The sequence below is a fragment of the Lepidochelys kempii genome, chromosome 2 (genome assembly GCF_965140285.1).
Source record: "Lepidochelys kempii isolate rLepKem1 chromosome 2, rLepKem1.hap1, whole genome shotgun sequence".
In the NCBI taxonomy this organism is placed as follows: Eukaryota; Metazoa; Chordata; order Testudines; family Cheloniidae; genus Lepidochelys; species Lepidochelys kempii.
This window is the reverse complement of record NC_136381.1, coordinates 43,264,003-43,285,450: the sequence shown is the minus strand read 5'-3', so window position 1 is coordinate 43,285,450 and position 21,448 is coordinate 43,264,003. Positions and strand designations below refer to the sequence as shown.

The following is a 21,448-nucleotide window of genomic DNA, read 5'->3' as shown; positions in this document are numbered from 1 at the left end:
CGCGTCTTCCGCCTCCAGGCCCTGCAGAGGCTCTTTTATAGTGCAAGTAGTTCGGCGTGGAGCATACTGGCGCACGCCTTCCTGCGCCGTTTCCAAGGGCTTCGATATGACCGGCAGCTCTTTTATCTTTCTCCGAGGGGTTTTCTGCGAGACCTCTCCGGGCTGCCGGTCTTCTACCAGGACCTCCTCCGGACCTGGAAATTGTTTCTAACAACCAGGTCCGTGGCGGCCACCGTGGGGGCAGATCTCCTCACGGAGCCCCTGCTACACAACCCCCAGCTCCGTGTGCAGGTGGCGGAGTCCCGCTCGGTGCGCCAGAGGTTGGTCCTGGCGGAAGTCACGAGGGTCGGAGACCTCCTGGACTACGACCGGAGAGACTGGCTGGATCCCCTGATGCTCGCTCGGCGCATGGGGCTCTCCAGCCTCCGTACCCCCCGGCGCGTACTTCAGGAGGTGAAGGCCGCCTTGACCCCCGCTGCTCGGGCTTATGTTCGCCGAGCCTTGTGCGAGGGCGCACCCCGCCCATCCCTTACCCCAGGCCCGCCGGACCTTTCCATCGGGCCCCCACCCCATAGATCCCAACACACCCCTCACCCTTTCACTGCAAGCCGGCTGCACGAACTGCAGCCGGTTAGCTTTCAAATTGCTTCACGGAAATATTTATATACACTTACGCTTCACACCCTTCACGCCCACACCCTGGTGTCCCGCCCCGATACAAAGTGGCGGGATCTCCTGCCACCTTTGGAGGGTGAGCAACCTCGGTGGGCCAGCCTGTATTCCACCCTGGTCCCAAGGCCCGTCGGGGACATCAGTTGGCGGCTCCTTCACGGAGCTGTGAGCACGGGCGTGTTTTTGACACGGTTTACCCCCATTCCGGACACTTGTCCTTTTTGTAATGTGAGGGAAACCCTGGTGCACGTGTATTTAGAGTGTGCCAGATTGCAGCCCCTTTTCCGGCTCCTCACAAATATTTTATTACGCTTCTGGCTTCATTTTTCCCCCCACCTTTTTATCTATACACTTCCCATTCGTGGCCCCACAAAGTCGCGGGATCTTCTGGTCAACCTCCTCCTAGCTTTGGCTAAAACAGCCATTTACAAAACCAGAGAGAGAAGGTTGGCCCATGAAACGTCCTGCGATTGTGGGGCCGTTTTCCGATCCTCAGTACACTCACGTATCCGAGCGGAGTTCCTCTGGGCGGCGTCCACCGACTCCCTTGAAGCCTTCGAGGAGCGGTGGGCGCTGTCTGGGGTTCTCTGCTCGGTGACCCCGTCCGGTTCCCTCCGTCTGACCCTTTGATTGAGGGGAAGAGCGAGAGACGCCAGCCCCAGCCATTGCCGCTGTGGATACCATCATTCCTGTCATCTAGGAGGGGTCCTATAATACATGGGTGTCTACCCCCCCTCCCTAAACCGCCCACCCCGCAGCCGTGCCCATCTTACCGGGCACTCTCAGGAGAGGGAGGATCGGTGACACTGGGCGCGGCACTGGGTAACTCGAGGGGGTGGAAGACCACGAGTGTCAAGGAAGCCCCCCCGCTCTAGGCCACCAGGTAACTCAGGAGGGTGGAAGACCACGAGTGTCGAGGAAGCCCCCCCGCTCTGGGCCCAGGCTAGCCTGAACACTTCTCCCTCCTGAAAGCTGCTGTGTTATACCTTCTGATTGCGTTGTTTTGTTGCATAGTTGTTTTGTTTCCTTTGGTAATTCTGTAAGCGTTACCAATAAACTTTCTTTTTGTTTCCAAAAAAAAAAAAAAAAAAAACTTTCCCTGTTACCTTACCCAGGGGAAAGGGACTTACTTAACCTGGGGATAATATATCTGCCTTCTATCACTCTCCTGTAGCCATCTGGCCCGACCCTGTCACAGTACTCACAGTCCATCTCAAATTAGTTGTGATCAGGGCAGTTACCAGCACCTCTCAGCATAACACTACCATGTATATATGGTGATGAAGAGTTGTTCTTGGATATAAACAGTTTTGGTGGCTTCCAGTGGGCTGTTAACCATCTTTGAGGGTGCCATTATAATAGCAGGCTTCTGCACCAAGACTGCATGAAGGAAAGTGTTGGCAGTAAGGGAGGTTATCAAAGTTGGGTTTTAAAGGAATGCTTTAGGAGATAAAAGGCCCAATCTTGTAATGGCTCTTTGTGCAGAAATCCCACTGACTCCAGGGGAGTAACCTTTGCCGAACCCTTACAAATTATTAGCTGCAAAGAGCCTGGCACATTGGCTGTGAGTACATCATAGAATATCAGGGTTGGAAGTGACCTCAGGAGGTCATCTAGTCCAACCCCCTGCTCAAAAGCAGGACCAATCCCCAACTAAATCATCCCAGCCAGGGCTTTGTCAAGCCTGACCTTAAAAACTTCTAAGGAAGGAGATTCCACACCTCCCTAGGCAACGCATTCCAGTGTTTCACCACCCTCCTAGTGAAAAAGTTTTTTCTAATATCCAACCTAAACCTCCCCCACTGCAACTTGAGACCATCACTCCTTGTTCTGTCATCTGCTACCACTGAGAACAGTCTAGATCCATCCTCTTTGGAACCCCCTTTCAGGTAGTTGAAAGCAGCTATCAAATCCCTCCTCATTCTTCTCTTCCACAGACTAAACAATCCCAGTTCCCTCAGCCTCTCCTCATAAGTCATGTGTTCCAGTCCCCTAATTATTTTTGTTGCCCTCCGCTGGACTCTTTCCAATTTTTCCACATCCTTCTTGTAGTGTGGGGCCCAACACTGGACACAGTACTCCAGATGAGGCCTCACCAGTGTCGAATAGAGGGGAACGATCACGTCCCTCGATCTGCTGGCAATGCTCCTACTTATACAGCCCAAAATGCCATTGGCCTTCTTGGCTACAAGGGCCCACTGTTGACTCATATCCAGTTTCTCGTCCACTGTAACCCCTAGGTCCTTTTCTGCAGAACTGCTGCCTAGCCATTTGGTCCCTAGTCTGTAGCTGTGCATGGGATTCTTCCGTCCTAAGTGCAGGACTCTGCACTTGTCCTTGTTGAACCTCATCAGATTTCTTTTGGCCCAATCCTCTAATTTGTCTAGGGCCCTCTGTATCCTATCCCTATCCTCCAGTGTATCTACCTCTCCTCCCAGTTTAGTGTCATTTGCAAACTTGCTGAGGGTGCAGTCCACACCATCCTCCAGATCCTTTATGAAGATATTGAACAAAACCGGCCCGAGGACCGACCCTTAGGGCACTCCATACCGGCTGCCAACTAGACATGGAGCTATTGATCTCTACCCTTTGAGCCCAACAATCTAGCCAGCTTTCTATCCACCTTATAGTCCATTCATCCATCCCATACTTCTTTAACTTGCTGGCAAGAATACTGTGGGAGACCATGTCAAAAACTTTGCTAAAGTCAAGGAATAACACGGTCACTGCTTTCCCCTCCTCCACAGAGCCAGTTATCTTGTCTTAGAAGGCAATTAGATTAGTCAGGCATGACTTGCCCTTGGTGAATCCATGCTGACTTTCCTAATCACTTTCCTCTCCTCTAAGTGCTTCAGAATTAATTCCTTGAGGACCTGCTTGATGATTTTTCCAGGGACTGAGGTGAGGCTGACTGGCCTATAGTTCCCAGGATCCTCCTTCTTCCCTTTTTTAAAGATGGGCACTACAATTAGCCTTTTTCCAGTCGTCCGGGACTTCCCCGGATTGCCATGAGTTTTCAAAGATAATGGCCAATGGCTCTGCAATCACAGCCGCCAACTTCTTTAGCACTCTCGGATGCAGCGCATCCGGCCCCATGGACTTGTGCTTGTCCAGCTTTTCTAAATAGTCCCAAACCACTTCTTTCTCCACAGAGGGCTGGTCACCTTCTCCCCATGCTGTGCTGCCCAGTGCAGTAGTTTGGGAGCTGACCTTGTTCGTGAAGACAGAGGCAAAAAAAGCATTGAGTACATTAGCTCTTTCCACATCCTCTGTCACTAGTAAGGGGCCCACACTTCCCTTGACTTTCTTCTTGTTGCTAACATATCTGAAGAAACTCTTCTTGTTACTCTTAACATCTCTTGCTAGCTGCAACTCCAGGTGTGATTTTGGCCTTCCTGATTTCACTCCTGCATGCCCGAGCAATATTTTTATACTCTTCCCTGGTCATTTGTCCAATCTTCCACTTCTTGTAAGCTTCTTTTTTGTGTTTAAGATCAGCAAGGATTTCTCTGTGAAGCCAAGCTGGTCGCCTGCCATATTTACTATTCTTTCTACACATCGGGATGGTTTTTCCCTGTAACCTCAATATGGATTCTTTAAAATACATCACAAGCTTTCCCTTTGCAAAAAGTACTTTTCTAAATCAAAACAAAATTTCAAACTATTGATCACACCATAGTATGATTCTATGATCAGGGAAAGAATGATTTTGTGGTAGAAGCACAAGGCTATGAGATCTGGGTCTTATTTCTGGATCTGCCACAGATTCCTGTATGACATTGGAGAAACTTACTTCATTTCTATTCCTCAGTTTCCCCATTGTAACATGGAGAATACTTACCCTACTTCTCAGATGCATGGTGAGGCTTAATTTATTGTTCAGAAAGTGTTTCAGGATTCTCAGATTCGTAGATTTCAAGGCCAGAAGGGATCATTGCAACCATCTGGTCTGACCTATATAACACAGGCCACAGAACTTCCACAAAATAATTCCTAGACTGTGTCTTTTAGAAATACATCCGCTCCTGATTTTAAAAATGGTCAGTGATGAAGAATCCACCATACCTGTTAAGTTATTCCAATGGCTAAATACTCTCACTGTTATAAATGTACATGTTATTTCCAGTCTGAATTTGTGCAACTTCAACTTGCAGTTGCCGGGTGTCCTGTTTTCAACTGGAAAGTCCAGTCGAAAAGGGAACCTGGCAGTGTCCGGTTACCTGCAGTAACTAGCCTCTGCCACAAGGGGGCAGGAAGAGAAGCAGCTGCTGCTGGAGCCTGGAGGAGCAGCTCCAGCAGAGAGAGGTACTGGTGGCTCCCCTGACTTGCCCTGAGCAGAGCTCCCTCTCCCCCACCCTGCCCCACGTATTCCTCCACCCGGGAGCATGGCTCTCTCCTACCCCGTCCTGACCCAGTTACTCCCCCACCTCTACAGCCCTGCTCAACTGGCAGGGGGAGGGAGGTGGCGAGAGCAGCGAGCAACAGTGAGGGTGGGGGAAGATGAGCAGGGGTGTGGCTTAGATGGAAAGTTACGGAGCAGGGGGCGGGGCCTCAAGGAAAGAGGAGGAGCAGTGTCCAGTTTTCACATGTTAGAAAGTTGGCCACCGTACTTCAACTTCCAGCCATTGGATCGTGTTATACCTTTCTCTGCTAGACTGAATATTATTAAATATTTGTTCCCTGTGTAGATACTTATAGACTGTAATTAAGTAACTTTCTGACCTTCTCTTCATTAATCTAACTAGATTGAGTTTCCTGAGTCTGTCACTATAAGACCAGTTTTCTAATCCTTTAATTGTTCTTGTGGCTCTTCTCTGAATCATCTCCAATTTATCAATATCTTTCTTGAGTTGTGGGCACCAGAACTGGACACAGTATTCCAGCAGTGGTTGCACCACTGCCAAATACAGAGATAAACTAACCTCTCTGCTCCTACTCTGAGATTCCAATTTATGCATCTGAGAATTGCATTAGCCCTTTTCGCCACAGAGTCACACTGGATGCTCATGTTCAGCTGATTGTTCACCACCAGAACCCCAAATCTTGTTCAGAGTCACTACTCCCCAGAATGGAGTCCCCCATGCCTGCTGAAACATATAACATTCTTTTTTCACTTACCAAAAATAAAAAATCTCACCTGATATCTCCATCATTTGTACTACTATAGCACCCAGAACCCCATCAGGGTCTCAGGGTCCCGTTATGTTAAACTGCTGTGCAATCACATAAGAAGGCAGGCCCTGTCTCTTTAGAGCTTACAGTCCAGTTTAACATTAGATATTACAAGTTGGAGTAAAACTGTGAGGATGAGAGTAACAATGATAGACCAGCTCTGTGTACAGCTTGCTGGTTCAGAGTCAACTAAAGTTTGTGATTTCAGCAGCATGATCCCCTTTAGCCATATGATAAAGCATCGGTTCAGAGTGACAAGTGCCACCTATTAAATCGTCATCTGCACTTTCCGCAGAATCTGCCAGTCAGCATGTGTTCTTGGAGGTCTCTTATCCAAATAATGATCTAGTCTGACTCTGCTGAGATTCAAACATGATGCCATTGCCACAAAAGGTGGTACAGCTACAAACAGATAAGCTGTCCACCGCAATTGGGTAACTAAGCACAGAAGTTCAGTGATGTTGCACTGATGCAGTAAAATTACCATAGGTTATACTTGTGAATGTCCCTTATGTGTGTTCCACCTCCCCAAAACATGGTATAAAGTGTTACTAGTGTAATGCCTGACTACAAATGTATCCTAGATGCTTTTACTAGACTTTCAACACATTTTCTTAATTATTCAACTTGTAAAAAATGCCCTTCACATAGACTCAGAATATATAATATATATATATATATAGTGAGCCTATTTTTTTTAAAAAGGCACCAAAACACTTCCAAAAAAACACATCCGATGAAGTGAGCTGTAGCTCAGGAAAGCTTATGCTCAAATAAATTTTGTTAGTCTCTAAGGTGCCACAAGTTCTCCTTTTCTTTTTACAAATGTGAAAGCAATTAACACAACCATTAAGTAGCCCTCTTCTCTCGCCCTCTCCCTCCCGCAAGTTGGTAAAAGCCAAGTTAAACTTTTCAGCCTGCTCTGAAGGTCAGACCAGTGGGGAAAGTGGATCTCACCCAGAAACATGCCTGCTTTATACAGTTTTCATTTACTGTTTTAACCATCAGTGGGTGTTAATTTTAAAATGCTGAGGATTCTTTTGTAAACAAACACTGTATTAATAAACTCTGCTGTGGATGTACTGGTAGAAAAATCATCCAAGTGATTTCTGTACAGGAAAATGTCATGTTATAGCATGAAAGACAAGGTGGGTGTAGTAATATCTTTTGTTGGACCAACTTCTGTTTCGTGAGAGAGACAAGCTTTTGAGCTTACACCAAGCTCTTGTTCAGGCCTGAGAAAGGTAGCGTCACAGTTAAATACAAGATCAAACAGAAAGTTTAGCATACATAGTTAACAGGTTTCAAGGGACCATTCAAGGTTGAAGTGGCTCATTAACATCCTGCCAGTCATAGGGAGGAACTAAAGGGGAGGGGGAAGCAGCTGGGTGGGTTGTCAGTGGGTTATATTATTGTAATAAACTGTAAATCCAGTGTCTCTATTCAGTCTATGATATTTAGTGTCCAGCAAAATAATGAATTTAAGTTCCTGGGCTCATCTTTCAAAAGTATTGTGCAGGTTTCCTTTGAGGTTGAGGGCTAATAAATCAGCTATAGAGTGACCGCTCTGTGAAAAGTGTTCACCCACAGGTGGTAAGGTGTTTGTCTTTTATCATTTTCCTGTGCTAGTTCATTCAAGAGTGTAGTGATTGTCTGGTTTCACTCACACAGTTGCTAATGGGCATGTAGTGCACGGAATTAGATATGCCACATGTTGAGATAAGCATATGTAGAATCCATGGATCTTGAAAGGGGTGTGTGTGGGGGCGGGGGAGAAGCGTTGATCATTGTAGCAGCGGAGATGTATCTGCAGGTTTTGCATCTGTTGTTCTCGCAGTGTCTGGTGCTGCTTTGAGTTGGTGTATCCTGGTTTATGGGGAACTTGCTTCTGAGGATGAGCTTGGAGAGACTGAGGGGCCTGTTTGAAGGCTAGGAGAGGGTGTTCTGGAAAGATTTCTTTCAGAAGGGGGTCCCTGTCGAGTATGGGTTGTAGTTGTTTGATGATGCCCTGCTTGGGTTCCAGTGTGGTGTGGTAGGTGACAACTAGGGGTGAGCGGTTGGAGAGAAGCTTATTGAAGAGGCGTTCTCTTGGGGTATTTGGGTTGCCCATTCCATGATGTGATCTACATCTCTGACGGAGTGTCCTTGTTTGGTGAAGGCGATTTTGTGTGTGTGTTAAGGTGTATATCTCAGACTTTCTCCTCAGAGCATATTCTGTGGCATCTGAGAGCCTGGCTGTAGATAACAGATTTCTTGGTGTGTTTGGGGTGGTTACTGGATCTATGAAGGTAGGTGTGGGAATCCATGGGTTTCTTGTATATACCTGTCTATAGGGTTCCATTGTTGAAGCTGAAGCTGGTGTGGGAGTTCCAGGGAGAGTTTAATGGATGGGTGATAATTATTGAATTTGTGGTGGAAATCTCTGAGGGAATTTGTCATCTGTTCAGAAGATGAAAATATCAATATATTTCAGCTATATCATTGGTTTTGTGGTGCATTTGTCCTGAAATTCTTCTTCAATGTGACACATGAAAAGATTGGCATATTGGGGAGCCATCCCACTACCCATGGCTGTTCTGTTTGGGACACAGTGTTTGCTGTTGAATGTAAAATTGTTACAGATGAGGATGAAATGGATGACTTTGGCAATGTGTTCCGGGTGGATATCTGAGGTTTGTCCATTGTCTTGTAAATATGCCATCATTGTGAGGGGATTTTGGTGTATAGGGCGTTGACATCCATTGTGGTAGGGATGGTATTCTGAGGAGGTTGTTAATGTTACAGAGTTTGTGGAAGTTGGTTTTGTCCTGGAAGAAGCTGGCCCTAAGACATTAAGAACATAAGAATGGCCATACTGGGTCAGACCAAAGATCCATCTAGCCCAGTATCCTGTCTTCCGACAGTGGCCAATGCCCGGTGCCCCAAAGAGAATGAACAGAATAGGTAATCATCAAGTGATCCATCCCCTGTCGCCCATTCCCATCTTCTGGCAAACAGAGGCTAGGGACACCATCCCTGCCCATCCTGGCTAATAGCCATTGATGGACCTATCCTCCATGAATTTATCTAGTTCTTTTTTGAACGCTGTTATAGTCTTGGCCTTCACAACATTCTCTGGCAAGGAGTTCTACAGGTTGACTGTGCATTGTGTGAAGAAGTACTTCCTTCTGTTTGTTTTAAATCAGCTGCCTATTAATTTCATATTAATAACCCCTCGTTCGTGTGTTATGAGAAGGAGTAAATAATATTTCCTTATTTACTTTCTCCACACCAGTCATGGTTTTATAGACCTTAATCATATCCCCCCTTAGTCCGTCTCTTTTCCAAGATGAAAAGTCCCCGTCTTCTTAATCTCTCCTTATACAGAAGCCGTTCCATATCCCTAATCATTTTTGTTGCCCTTTTCTGAACCTTTTCTGGTTCCAATATATCTCTTCTGAGATGGAGCGACCACATCTGCACACAGTATTCAAGATGTGGGCATACCATGGATTTATATGGGCAATATTATATTTTCTGTCTTATTATCTATCCCTTTTTTAATGATTCCCAACATTCTGGTCACTTTTTTGACTGCCGCTGCACATTGAGTGGATGTTTTCAGAGACCTATCCACAATGACTCCAAGATCTCTCTTGAGTGGTAACAGCTAATTTAGACCCCATCATTTTATATGTATAGTTGGGATTATGTTTTCCAATGTGCATTACTTTGCATTTATCAATATTGAATTTCATCTGCCATTTTGTTGCCCAGTCACTCAGTTTTAAGAGATCCTTTTGTAGCTCTTTGCAGTCTGCCTGGGACTTAACTTTCTTGAAAAGTTTTTTTGTGTCATCTGCAAATTTTGCCACCTCACTGTTTACCCCTTTTTCCAGATCATTTATGAACAAGTTGAATAGGACTGGTCCCAGTGCAGACGTCTGGGGGACACCACTATTTATCTCTTTCCATTCTGAAAACTGAGCATTTATTCCTACCCTTCGTTTTTTATCTTTTAACCAGTTACTGATCCATGGGAGGACCTTCCGTCTTATCCCATGACCGCTTACTTTGCTTAAGAGCCTTTGGCGAGGGACCTTGTTAAAGGCTTTCTGAAAATCTAAGTACACTATATCCACTGGATTCCCCTTGTCCACATGTTTGTTGACCCACTCAAAGAATTCTAGTAGATTGGTGGGGCATGATTTCCCTTTACAAAAACCATGTTGAGTCTTCCCCAACAAATTATGTTCATCTATGTGTCTGACAATTTTGTGTTTTACTATAATTTCAATCAGTTTGCCTGGTACTGAAGTCAGGTTTATTGGCCTGTAAGTGCCGGGATCCCTCTTTAAAAATTGGCATCACATTAGCTATCCTCCAGTCATTTGGTACAGAAGTTGATTTAAATGATAGGTTACAAACTACAGTTAGTAGTTCTGCAGTTTCACATTTGAGTTCCTTCAGAACTCTTGGGTGAATACCATCTGGTCCTGGTGACTGAGGTTATTGAGAGCTTTTGGAGACTGAAGGTATCCCAGCCCTGAATAAATGAACTAGTAATTCTGACCAGTGTTCAATTTTTTAAAAATTCTTTAAATTTCTTCTACCCAAACACAATAAACTTTTGTGCTTTTCAGTATCCCTTTGGGGAAGGAAAGCACTGATTGAGTTTTTAAAGTCAGTCTGTTAAATCACATGGGATGTAGCAATCTTTTATTTTTAACATAATCATTTGCAATAGCTCCATAACAAACACTTTTCATATACAGTATACTCCTGTTTATCCAACACCCTATTATCTGAACTTCTGCATTCTCTGAATCCCTTCCTTGGCCTCAAGCATGAGAGACATGCTGCAGAGGGCTTGTATCTCATGCTGGGTGCCAAGGAAGGGGTTTAGATAATAGAGCAGAGACCTGTGGCCAGGAGAGGGAGACAGAGGATGAGCCTCCAGCAGTGGGGGAGGCCACCCTGATGCTGAAAGGACTACAGCAGTCGCGGTAGCGGAGGGAGCCCTCTGCAGCCCATCTGTCATGGGAGTGAATGAGCAGGACCCTGGTAGCAGAGCAGCAGAGGGCTGCCTGCATTGCCACAGAGACTGTTCCACTTACACCCAATCCCTGCAAGCATAAGGTGTTGGGGAGGTATGTGGAGACGGGTAAGGCTGCAGTCTTGGCAGGGCAGAGCAGAGAAGAGACCCCTGGTGTCTGCTCTGTCTGCCAGAATCACAGCCTTTCCTTGAGCCTGCAGGATTGGGTGTCTCAGAGAGCTCTCTGCTGTCACTGGAGTGAGTGGGGGTTATTAACACTTCTTGGAGTCATATGGTTCCTGATTTTACCATCTGACTTTTTTTTAGAAAATGAGGTTATTCTGCACATTCTTTAGAGCTGAAAGAGCCAGTAAATGTTTAACATAAACTCCATCTAGACTAACACCAGCCATTTCTAATCCTGAAATACTGAAGCCAGCTAATTTGGGCTGGACATGAAATTTCAGAAACCTGTTCACAACAACTGTGGTATGTGTCTCTGACATTCAAATTAGTCATTTTGCCAAAGGGGCTATAAACAGTACCCAAGAAGCCACTATTTCTTGTCAAGTGCAATATTCATGTACAGCTCTGCTTCTAAGCTTTCCATGGGTTTCCATTTCAAACCTGCTTTAATCAATTCTGATCCACATCTGAAGGTAAGAAAGGTAAATAATTTGTACCCTATTTCTCACTTTTTAAAGATGATGGATGAATAATCAGAGGAACACTCAAACACAGAACTGATTGGAGCTCACTCACAGGAGTAACTGCTAGTAGTTGAAAACCCAGTCCAGTGCTTGTAAATGTGTGTGTTGGTTTATTTAATTTTTTTTAATAGGTTTTCTTTTGGACTGTCACGTAGGATGGGTGCATGGAAGAGTTCAGTGACGTGGAAAGTATCGTCATTGACCTGATGAAGTATGTTTAGCCTTAGCAGTTTAAAAGATAGTGTATTTTTAATGCATGGATGTCATTGCAATTTTTCATTGTTTTTGTTGTCACTAAATGCTAACTACTCAGTGATTCCACAAAATTAAGAGTTACCTCTGCATTGGTTCTTCTTTGCAACCCTGTCCCGCTCCCCCTGTGTGGTATAGATGGGGACTACTCCACTGAAGATTGGAGATATACAGGTGTAAGTGGAAAGAGAAATAATCCCCTTAATTTCCTTTCTTAGATTCATCATGCCATTAGTCTCTTAAAAATATATTGTACATTTGACAAGATGCTGTATGCTGTCAGTGGTATTGTTTTGCAGACATTCTAGCTTGGTTCCATGAAATTTTGTTGATGTTTAGTATTGACAATGAATGAGCTGTAACATCAGTGGGTAAAACCATTTTGATATGGTGGGTTGTCAGTGGAACAAAATATTGCAGTGTTGATTAAGTATTGTGATCAGTTAATGCTTTCGCATTTCTGACCGTAGTATAATGCACCAATGGCAAAAATATATCTACTCCAGTGAAACTGTTTTTCTTTCACTGAAGTTAAATCCTTAGCGCAATCAAATGTTGGGTAAAGTAGCTGCTGCACATCCATAATAGTGACTTTCAAATATTTTTGCTCTGAATTTCTCACTACTATTCCATAGATAATTGAGAGGCATAGTCTTCAATGTACAAATCCCTGTTCTCTAACTTTCAGGGGGGCCACAGTGCTGCTTTCAGGCAACTTATACCATATGATGGGGTAAAACAGTCACTACTTGACTAGCCCCCTATTTGCCTCTGACAGTTCAAAATTATTCTCTTAGGCAGGAGCAAGTCCAAACACCCACCTCTGACCTTCATATCAACCTCTACCATTCACTCCATGCTAAAATTGGCACATCTATGACGGTATATAGATTGCTCAGGCTTTTAGTTCAACCACTTTTGCAAGTTGGCTTATTTAATCTTTGTTTAATGTCAAATGAAGAATTGTTCTCCTCTCCCTTCAGACCCTAAAAACGTAATTGTTGCAGCGTCTAGAAGAGAAAACCTGATAACTGAGATTTATTGTCTCCACCAGTCCCCCCGGCCTTTCCTACAACACTCTTTCTCCCCCCCATCCCCCCCCCACACACACATTTGCGCTGCCTTCTCTTTCAGACATAGGCAATCCATCTTGCTTGTCAGATTTTTGTCTTAAAGTGAAGTGCGGAAAAAAACACAAAATCCTAAGAACGTTCATATGTATTTGAGTTCTGCTAACACTGTAGTGATATCTGTGTAAGTGTAACAGGAGGCAAAAAATGAGTCTCTAACTCTGTGTAAGAGATTACAGGGCTGTGAAGGGCAGCCCGGTGAACTTGAATCTTAAGGAACGACTGGGAACATCGTAAATAGAGCAGAAGATCTGCTGTGATATGTATGTGTGTTAAATCCGCTCCTGTTTTTTAAAAAGCCTTCCGGATGCCCCCAAGTCTACCTCTCATTGCTCTTTGAAGTTTGTGTTTACATGTTATGACAAGGTCTCAAGGGTGCAACCTGGACTGTGGGACCATTGTGCCCTCCAAACCCACCAGCCTGGGCTATCCCTCACACTGTGATGCTAATGTCAAGCTACAAGCCTCTGACAGGCACTGCACTGAAACAGCCATCCAGGGACACACCCAACTGAGTTATATGAATGATCTCCTGGCCCACTGTGTTGGACTCAGTGAAACAAATCCCTGTCTTTTTGTGTGTGTATCTGTCTTTTGGTTAACTCATAAAGCTGCAGTTTTGAGATGAAATCCTGACACCATTGTACTCAATAGATTTGCCACTGACTTCACTGGAGCAAGGATTTCGCTCTTAGTGTTTAACAAGGGTTGCCACCTCTCCAGGCTTTCCCAGGATTGTCCCATTTTTGAAGTAGCTATCCTGGGAAATCTGTAAAGGTGCTCACTGCCAGCTGTCCAGTTTTATGGGCTCAGCAGCATCCTGAATGCCCTGTTTTGTTTTGTTTTTTACCTCAGAGGTGTAGTGGTAACACTACATTTAACATCAAAAGAGGATTCTACATAACTTCTGCCTCCTAAATGTAGCTATCTAAAAATTCCTAGATCAAAATCTTCCTGGGACAGATTACTCCTTATATTTGTGCTCTGTTTCGTAGTCATAGGTGCCGACTATGGTCCAGGGCTGGGGTGGAACTGGGAGGGAAGAGGTGGGGTGGGGGCAGGGCCTGTGGCAGAGCGGGGGTTGAGCACCCCCAGGCAAAGGAAAAAGCCGGTGCCTGTGTTGGTAGGGAGTTGTCTTTGGTGGGTGTGGAAATTATTGGCATTATAAAAGCTCCGTTTTTACAAAAACCTCAATTTTAACCCTAACTTGGTCTGGCAGCATCCCTCTTAGTGGAAAAGGTAATCAGCAAATGTTGTTGGTACAAGAGAGAAGGTAACTTTTTGCAAATCAAATCCAGCCCAGGTCGCTAGTGATTATGAGAGTCATTATCTTCTGGCTGTTAAATGGCCTGTGTGAAATGAGTTGATCTCTGTGAATGGTGTCTGCTGGTGAACAGGAACCCTGGGCATGCTGAAGAAAATGATTGAGTGGGCGTGGAAGTTGCCTCTCCAGAATACGAGTGTTAGGCCTGTTGGCAGCAAAGCCCGAGGAAACTTGTGCTGCTGCTTGCAGTGCATCTGTTCTGTGGATAAACCGAGGACTTGACTGTGCAGGGTTGTAAATTTGTCATATTACATTGGCACTAAATTCACTGAAAACTTGAGAAAGAAAATCAGCAAAATAAGAGAATTCATCATAATTTTGTAGACATGGGAATGAGATTTTTAGTACTCTGGATCTCAGGCTTATAGTTAAAAGGAGTTTGAAGTTCCCAGACCAACTTTTGGCATGGAAACTGATTTTGTTGATGTGATACTGCCTTCTGCAACTGTGTGTAAAATGCAGCGTCATGTAAGTTACAGATCAAAGACTCCTGAGAGACAACTGTAGAAAAATCCAAATGAATATTCCACGGACAAACGTGTAGTCCTTACAAACATACCATTTCAGTGCACTATGCTATGCTGGCGACAACCTGAGTTTCAAATTTATACACCTTCTCTGTTCTCTTTTGTTTCATTTCTCACAACTGAGCTTTCTTTTGTATATGCCATTTGATCTGATTTTTTGTTTTAAAGTTTAGTATTCAGACCTGATTGGAAACATAAATATATTTGTTGGTACTTGTGGAAAATGTCTTTAAGAAGCCTGTCTGCAACCCTAGCATCCCCTAGGATGTTGCTAGGAAGCCAGCAAGACGCAATCTAACAAACTAAGATGGTAAATGTAGTTATGTATAAATAGCTGCAGATTCCCACTTATGTCCTTCCTCTCTTGTCTCCCTCATGTCATGTCTGAATTCTAGATGGTAATTTGATCAGAGTGGGAGCTCATCTTTGTCTCTCCTTTGAAATTCCCAGCACACTTTCAGGCACTGTAAAATAATTACACCTTGCTTGCATAATTGTCTTGTTGTGATTCTAGACTAACTAGTGGGAGAACGCAGGTGAAACATAAAACCTATTTGTGGGATCAGTTATCCTAGCATCTTGGCCCAAGCATTTTCCATTTAAGTAGAAGAATACAGCTCTTTCCGTGATGTAGCTATAACTCTAGGTGCCTGGTATAATGTGATTATTTACGTATGTTTAGTTAAATTATTGGTTACTTTTTATTATTTACACTTAATAAAACCAAACTGTCAGCAGAGATGTGAATTTTTTGCCAGAGTTATTGTCTGTATGTTAGGATGTACACAGTAGGCACTCTTCCATCTTTTACCAAAAAATCTTCTAATCTGATTTAAAATGTCTGGTTAAAATTTGTGAAATTGTCTTAGGCATGACATCTGATTTTGTTTAAATTTAATGTGTTTGCAGATAATGACTGGTATTTGTGTCATGTGACAATTATTGCCCCAGAAGAGGATTTTCTATCCTGGGGTATGTACCCATACCCCTATTTGGCACGTGTTGATCCTGATGCCCGGAAAGGCACTCTGATCTACCAGCTTATGGCCCATTCCAATAACAATGAAAACTCCAGTGTTGGGATAACTTATGCACTTATTGCAGGTAAGTCCTTTGTGAATCAACTGATTAATCTGCATGATGATGAGATTTTTATTTTCGCAATTTCCAATTTTATCATTTAGTTAATAAGGTTTTAATAGAATAGCCTTGTTTAGACATACTGGGTGAAGGTCAGAGGTGTTGAGTAAAGTGGTGTAAATTAAACCAGTACATGAGTGTAAGGGAGTTGGTTACTCCCATACAAAGTGACCAGAACCAGTCTTAGACTAAGGTCTGGCCTATGCTACTAAGGGTTTGTCTACATGGGCGGTATAAACCAGATCAAATCAAGTTAATCTAGTTTGAAAATGCTTGCGTACACATGATCCATCGCTATATATTTATCGCAGACTCTGAAGTCCTCTTGCAAAGCAGACTAGGTTTCCTTTAAACTGAATTACTTTGGTCTATTGTTTGTGTGCACGCAATTGCTGTGTGTTTCCAGTGATTATCCCATAGTGCTTTGCAGGCTGACTGTTACTGACCTGTCCATTTACCTGTGTGCCCTCCCATGCTCTGGTCTCAAATTCCCAGGACAACACCTCCCCACCTTTTAAAAGCTGGCACGGAGCCACATTTTGCCCACTTGCTCCTGGATCCTGGTGTATCATTCTTGCAGTGTAGCTGTGATAGCACTCCTGAAACCACACAACATGCCTCGCACAGTTGCATTGAGCTGTGCTGAGACCCTGGATCTCATCACCATCTGGGGAGAAGCTTTGGTTCAGGAAGCTCTTTTGGCCAGACGCTCCCATAGCCACAGCACCTACAACAACCAGAGTGTCAAGGACAGGGCCTCTATGTACTGCTGAGAGGCTGGCCATCCTGAAGGTGACGTAAAAGGAAAACTCAGGATAAGATGTTTGTAGAGCTTTTGGCAGAGTCGAGTCTGGTTTTTCTCTGGGAAAGAGGTGGAAGCTGTATGTGCGGACCCAGAGGGAGAAGGAAATGCAGCTCTCCTGGGAGATTATGGCAGTGGCCAAGGACCGCTTTGCGATGGCCAAGAAGAGCATAGAAAAAGATAGGGGAGAGGCAGAGGCAACTCATGGATGCTATCCTGAGCCAGAATGTTCTCCAGAATAGCTCCTGTTAGGCCAGCAGGCCCTGCAGGCTTGGAATTTGGGATCCAGCCATGTCCTTTGCAACCTTGGCAATACTGGGCGCTGGGATGAGCGGCAAGTCCTCCCCACCATACCCTTGCAGCAGCGCTACCAGCGGCCGTTCCCCTCTCAAAATAACCTCGGGGCACTGAGAACACTGGCTCCTGGGAGCCCAGCACTTCTTTGAGTCCAGCAGCGCCCCTGAAAGTTTTGAGCCACATCACTTAACTCTAGACCCCATGCGGGCAAGAAGAGGCAGCGGGCTGGCTTATACTCACCTGTAACTGTAAGGCAACCAGCCACCCCCCGGGTTGTGTTTGCACCATTTGCACTGGTGCACTTTGAGTTTTGTTTGCACTGTTGCTTTAATTAGAGATTTGTTGATTAGTAAACTGTTTAGGTAAATGTATTTGAAAATACAAAAACATCATTTTTTCCATTAGTTCAATAAAAACTAGATTTTTGGTTTTGTTCTTTCATAATTAAAATTATTTTAGTCAATTCATGAGGAGTCCTTATTACACTTAATTATGAAAATCCGTTAAATAAAGCTGAAATACTTTATAGGGGTTTTCAGAAGTACATAGAGAGCATTCTACTTCCACCACTCATACATTACACCCCAATGCTTGAAATGTATCCCAACAGTTCCCCCTCCCCCATGGGCTTACAACTGCACATGTTCAGGCAGGAGACTTAAAATATGACAATCTGACAATATTCCCCTGGGTGTCAGCATTTTCTACAGGACGCCTTGCTGGCTGCTTGAACCACCAAGCAAGTCACCGAACCTCCACTTCCCACCCATTGTTAAGGCTTTCTCCCTTGCTTTCACAAATATTGTGCAACGCACAACAGGCATTGAATGGTCCTAACCTCTTTTTTTCCAGCTGCTTCCAACCTGTTCCATAAACAGTGCCATCTGCCTTTAAACTGCCAAATGCACACTCGACTGCTGTAAGGGAACTGCTCGGGCAATAGTTAGTGTTCCTTCCTGCCGTCCAAGTGGCCTGTGTATGGCTTCATTAGTCAGGGCATAACAGGATAAGACAAGTCTTCCACAATAACCAAACTACCTTCACACCATTAATGTCTACAGTGGTCCTGGGAGCAAACATTCATTTCTCCATTAATCTAAACAGAACTGAGGGCTAAAAGATCTTAGAATCTTGGACCCTTCCAGACCACCCTGCATTTTTGTCTGTAAATCTCCCATCAAGAAGAAATACCCCTTTCTGGTTTTATAAATTCTGTGCTGTAGTGGGGGAACGAATGGTGGGCACCCATGTTCTATCAATTGCCCCAGTACAGTTTGGAAACTGTATGTGTGCAAAGCCATCAACCATCTCCAGAGCATTACCCAGCTTTAGGATCCTGTTAGATATCACTTTATCAGAGACACCGCAGACCTGCTTGAGAATGTCGCCAACAGTAGATCACCCCATGCCAAATTGGTTGGCTACAAACCAGTAGTACTCTAGGGTTGCGAGCTTCCACAGGGCAATGGCATACCTGCTTCTCCACAGATATGGAGCACTACACGTTGCTACACTGTCATTGAAGCTCCAAGGTCAGTTCTACACCGATCACAAAAAAGTTAGACCCTCCCCATCCTGAAATTCGGCCACCACTGCTGCTCAGCTCCAGTCTGCAGAATGATCCTCTCCCATCAATCCATGCTGGCTTCTCAGGCCCAGACATGGTGCTATCTGCTGTGTAGGCGATCCAGCTTGGATCGTTGTCCTCTTCCATCTGCCACCTCTTCCGAGTGCTCTCCTGCTGCCAGAGGAGCTGCTGCTGCTGTAGAATATTCTTCTGCTCCCACATCGTCTGCTCGAGGGTGAGGCAGGCAAAGTCCAATGCCAAATTCATCTAGCTTTGACTGCTGTAATACAGCCCAAGCAGTCGTCCTAGTGTGTGGAGCATTGCTGGGTCCATGTTGGCAGACAGGAATCAGAAAATGGCCCAAGACCACCTGGAAAGGAAGTATGCGACAGAGACAGTGGAAACATGGAATTTAAAAAAAAAAGTAAAATTCAACCCACCTGACTTCCCACAATTCACAGTGAAAACAATCCTAGGGCTCATGCTGTTTAGCATGCACATGGGATGCCTGTTCCATTCTCAGTTCACATTGTCTGAACACACAGAGGTGGTTTGCTAGGAACTGAGGATGTAGTGTTCTTGGGGGAGGGGTATCCTGAGCTGGATCACCAACACAGCATTCAGTGCCATTTTGGTGGCTGAGAAGCCACTATGGATTAGTGGGAAAGAATTGTTTTGCAGACAGGGCTGACCAGCGGTGGTGAGAGAATTTCAGGATGGGGAGGGCTACTTTTTTTGAGATCCGTGCAGAATTGACCTTGGGAGCTGCAATGACAGCATACCAATTTGCAGTGCCCCATACCCATGGTTAGAGTTAGGGTTAGATAATGAGCACATGTCCAATATAGCTCTGTAGTGCATAAGCCTGAAGGCTGCTGAATGAGGGCACAAGACCGCTAGCCTTAGAGCTAGAGTTGTGTCCTGGGTGTTTTGTGTTAGTGCACAGTATTGAGGAAACTGGCGTTTAACACCAAGTCCATTGTCCGTATATAACATATGTATACTGTCTCTCCCACAATGCACAGTATGAACAAGGGGTAAAATAAAGAATGGGTTTAAAAAAAAAGGGAGAATGTGTAGAGAAAAGTGAGGGATTTGAAGCCGAAGCTTAAAGGTAATGAAGATGCAAATGTATGTTCTTACTCTGATGCCTCTACTAGAATGGTTTCCATCTATTGATAGGTGGCGAAGAGCGATTTGAAGTTGATATGGATACAGGTATTATAATGACAACCGGTTTGCCTTTAACTTGGAATAAGGAATATGTGGTCACAGTGCAGGCCACTGATGAATATGGCAACAAAAGTCCTTATGCCTCCATCTCTATCCTGGTTGGCTCCAGACTTCCCCAGTTTACTAACGTGTCCTACAGCGTCTTTGTCCCTGAAAGTACTCCAGCAGGAGAAAAGTAAGTGGAAGAAAGCCAGTGTCCAGTGCTCTGAGAGAAACTTTGTGGAGTACCACATAGTGTCTCATTTGCAACCAGTGTTGTTTGTTTACAGGGCTACACTTGCATTGATAGTCCTGTATTGCAGTTCAAAAGGAAAAGGTGACTCTTTCAAATGGAGGAGCAGCATAGCACAATGAACCGAACACTAGGCTGGGAACAGAAAGTATGGGATTCAAATCCCAGCTCTGGCACTGATTTGGCTAGGACAAATCATTACATCTCTGAAATGCCTTCCATCCTCCACCCCTTCCTGTAAAATGCACACATGCCAAACATCTCCCTTTAGGAGAGAGGGTCCCTGACTTTTGTTAGGGTCCTTGACTTTTGTTAAAATGTTTCTTTTTCTCTGTGTTCTGTGCTTCCAAACACTTTCTCCAAACTAAATGGATTTCAGTGAAAATTAAAGGATTATCCCAATAGTACTTGCCAAGTGGTCCCTATTTATTGCTTTCAAATGCTGCAGTTATTGGAATAAGGATTTTTTTTTCTTTTTTGTCTGCCTATCTGTCTCAGAGGCTGTAAGGATTTGTGTTTGGACTGTGCTTTGAAAAGGAAACTTGCTATAACAGTACCTATTTTGTTATGATGCCTATGTGGGTTCGTGTGAGCGTTCAGTGTTCTGTAGGTGACAGAATAGTAATTAAAATTATCTCTAGCAGTGTGGCCAATGATAAGTTAATTTAATTGTATTTAATCTCCTCTTAGCAGAAGTTTACATTTAAAAACCCAACCAACCAAAGCCTCTGTTTGTGCTGATGTCCTCTTCAGACCCTTTTAGTTCTGAAATTTGTAGGCAGATTGAAGTGAATTTAGAGGAGACGACAAAATTAAAAAGGCTGAGGGGGATTTGATTCATGAGCCGCTCTTGAAAGCTCCACTCACTAATGACAGGCAAGCATGGGACCACTTGGTAAAATTTAAAGAGAGACCATTAACTTCAAAAATCACACTTCTGTCTACATTTATTTTTACTGTTACACATGGCACATAAAGATTACTGTGACAAAGACATTAGGGACAAATACTTTCTATTTTTTCAATGTTCTTGCTTTGCACACATCCCCAACATAGTCAGTTGGTGTCCTGCCTCTATATGGGTTTTTCACTTCGCAACAAGGAGAGGAAAAGATTTTTAAAATGTGTTAGTAAAGCCATAAAAATTGTCAAGGAGACTTAGAGGCAGGCGTAGAAAAAGCTGTTGGTTTTATAGGGTTTATAGAGGGGGCTGAAGGTATGCCTCTTACAGTGATGAAGGGATTAGAAGGAATTTCTGTAGGGGCTGGTTGACTGAGTTCCTGCTGAAATGATTGATGCTGCTGGGGTTGTAGTGAATCATGATGTTAGTGCCTGGAGCCTTAGATAGGAGTCTTCTATTTTAAATCTAAATAAAT

The 21,448-nt window shown here is 44.3% G+C and overlaps 1 protein-coding gene across 1 annotated transcript in view; it reads left to right on the top strand.

Moving 5' to 3' along the window:
• LOC140906500 (neural-cadherin) overlaps positions 1–21,448 on the top strand; it is a 98,494-nt gene that overhangs the window by 27,649 nt on the left and 49,397 nt on the right. Inside the window, exons 2-3 of the mRNA XM_073330553.2 lie at positions 15,711–15,905; positions 19,790–20,015. Coding sequence (XP_073186654.2) covers positions 15,776–15,905; positions 19,790–20,015 — 356 coding nt within the window. The 5' untranslated portion in view covers positions 15,711–15,775. The remainder of the gene's footprint in view (positions 1–15,710; positions 15,906–19,789; positions 20,016–21,448) is intronic.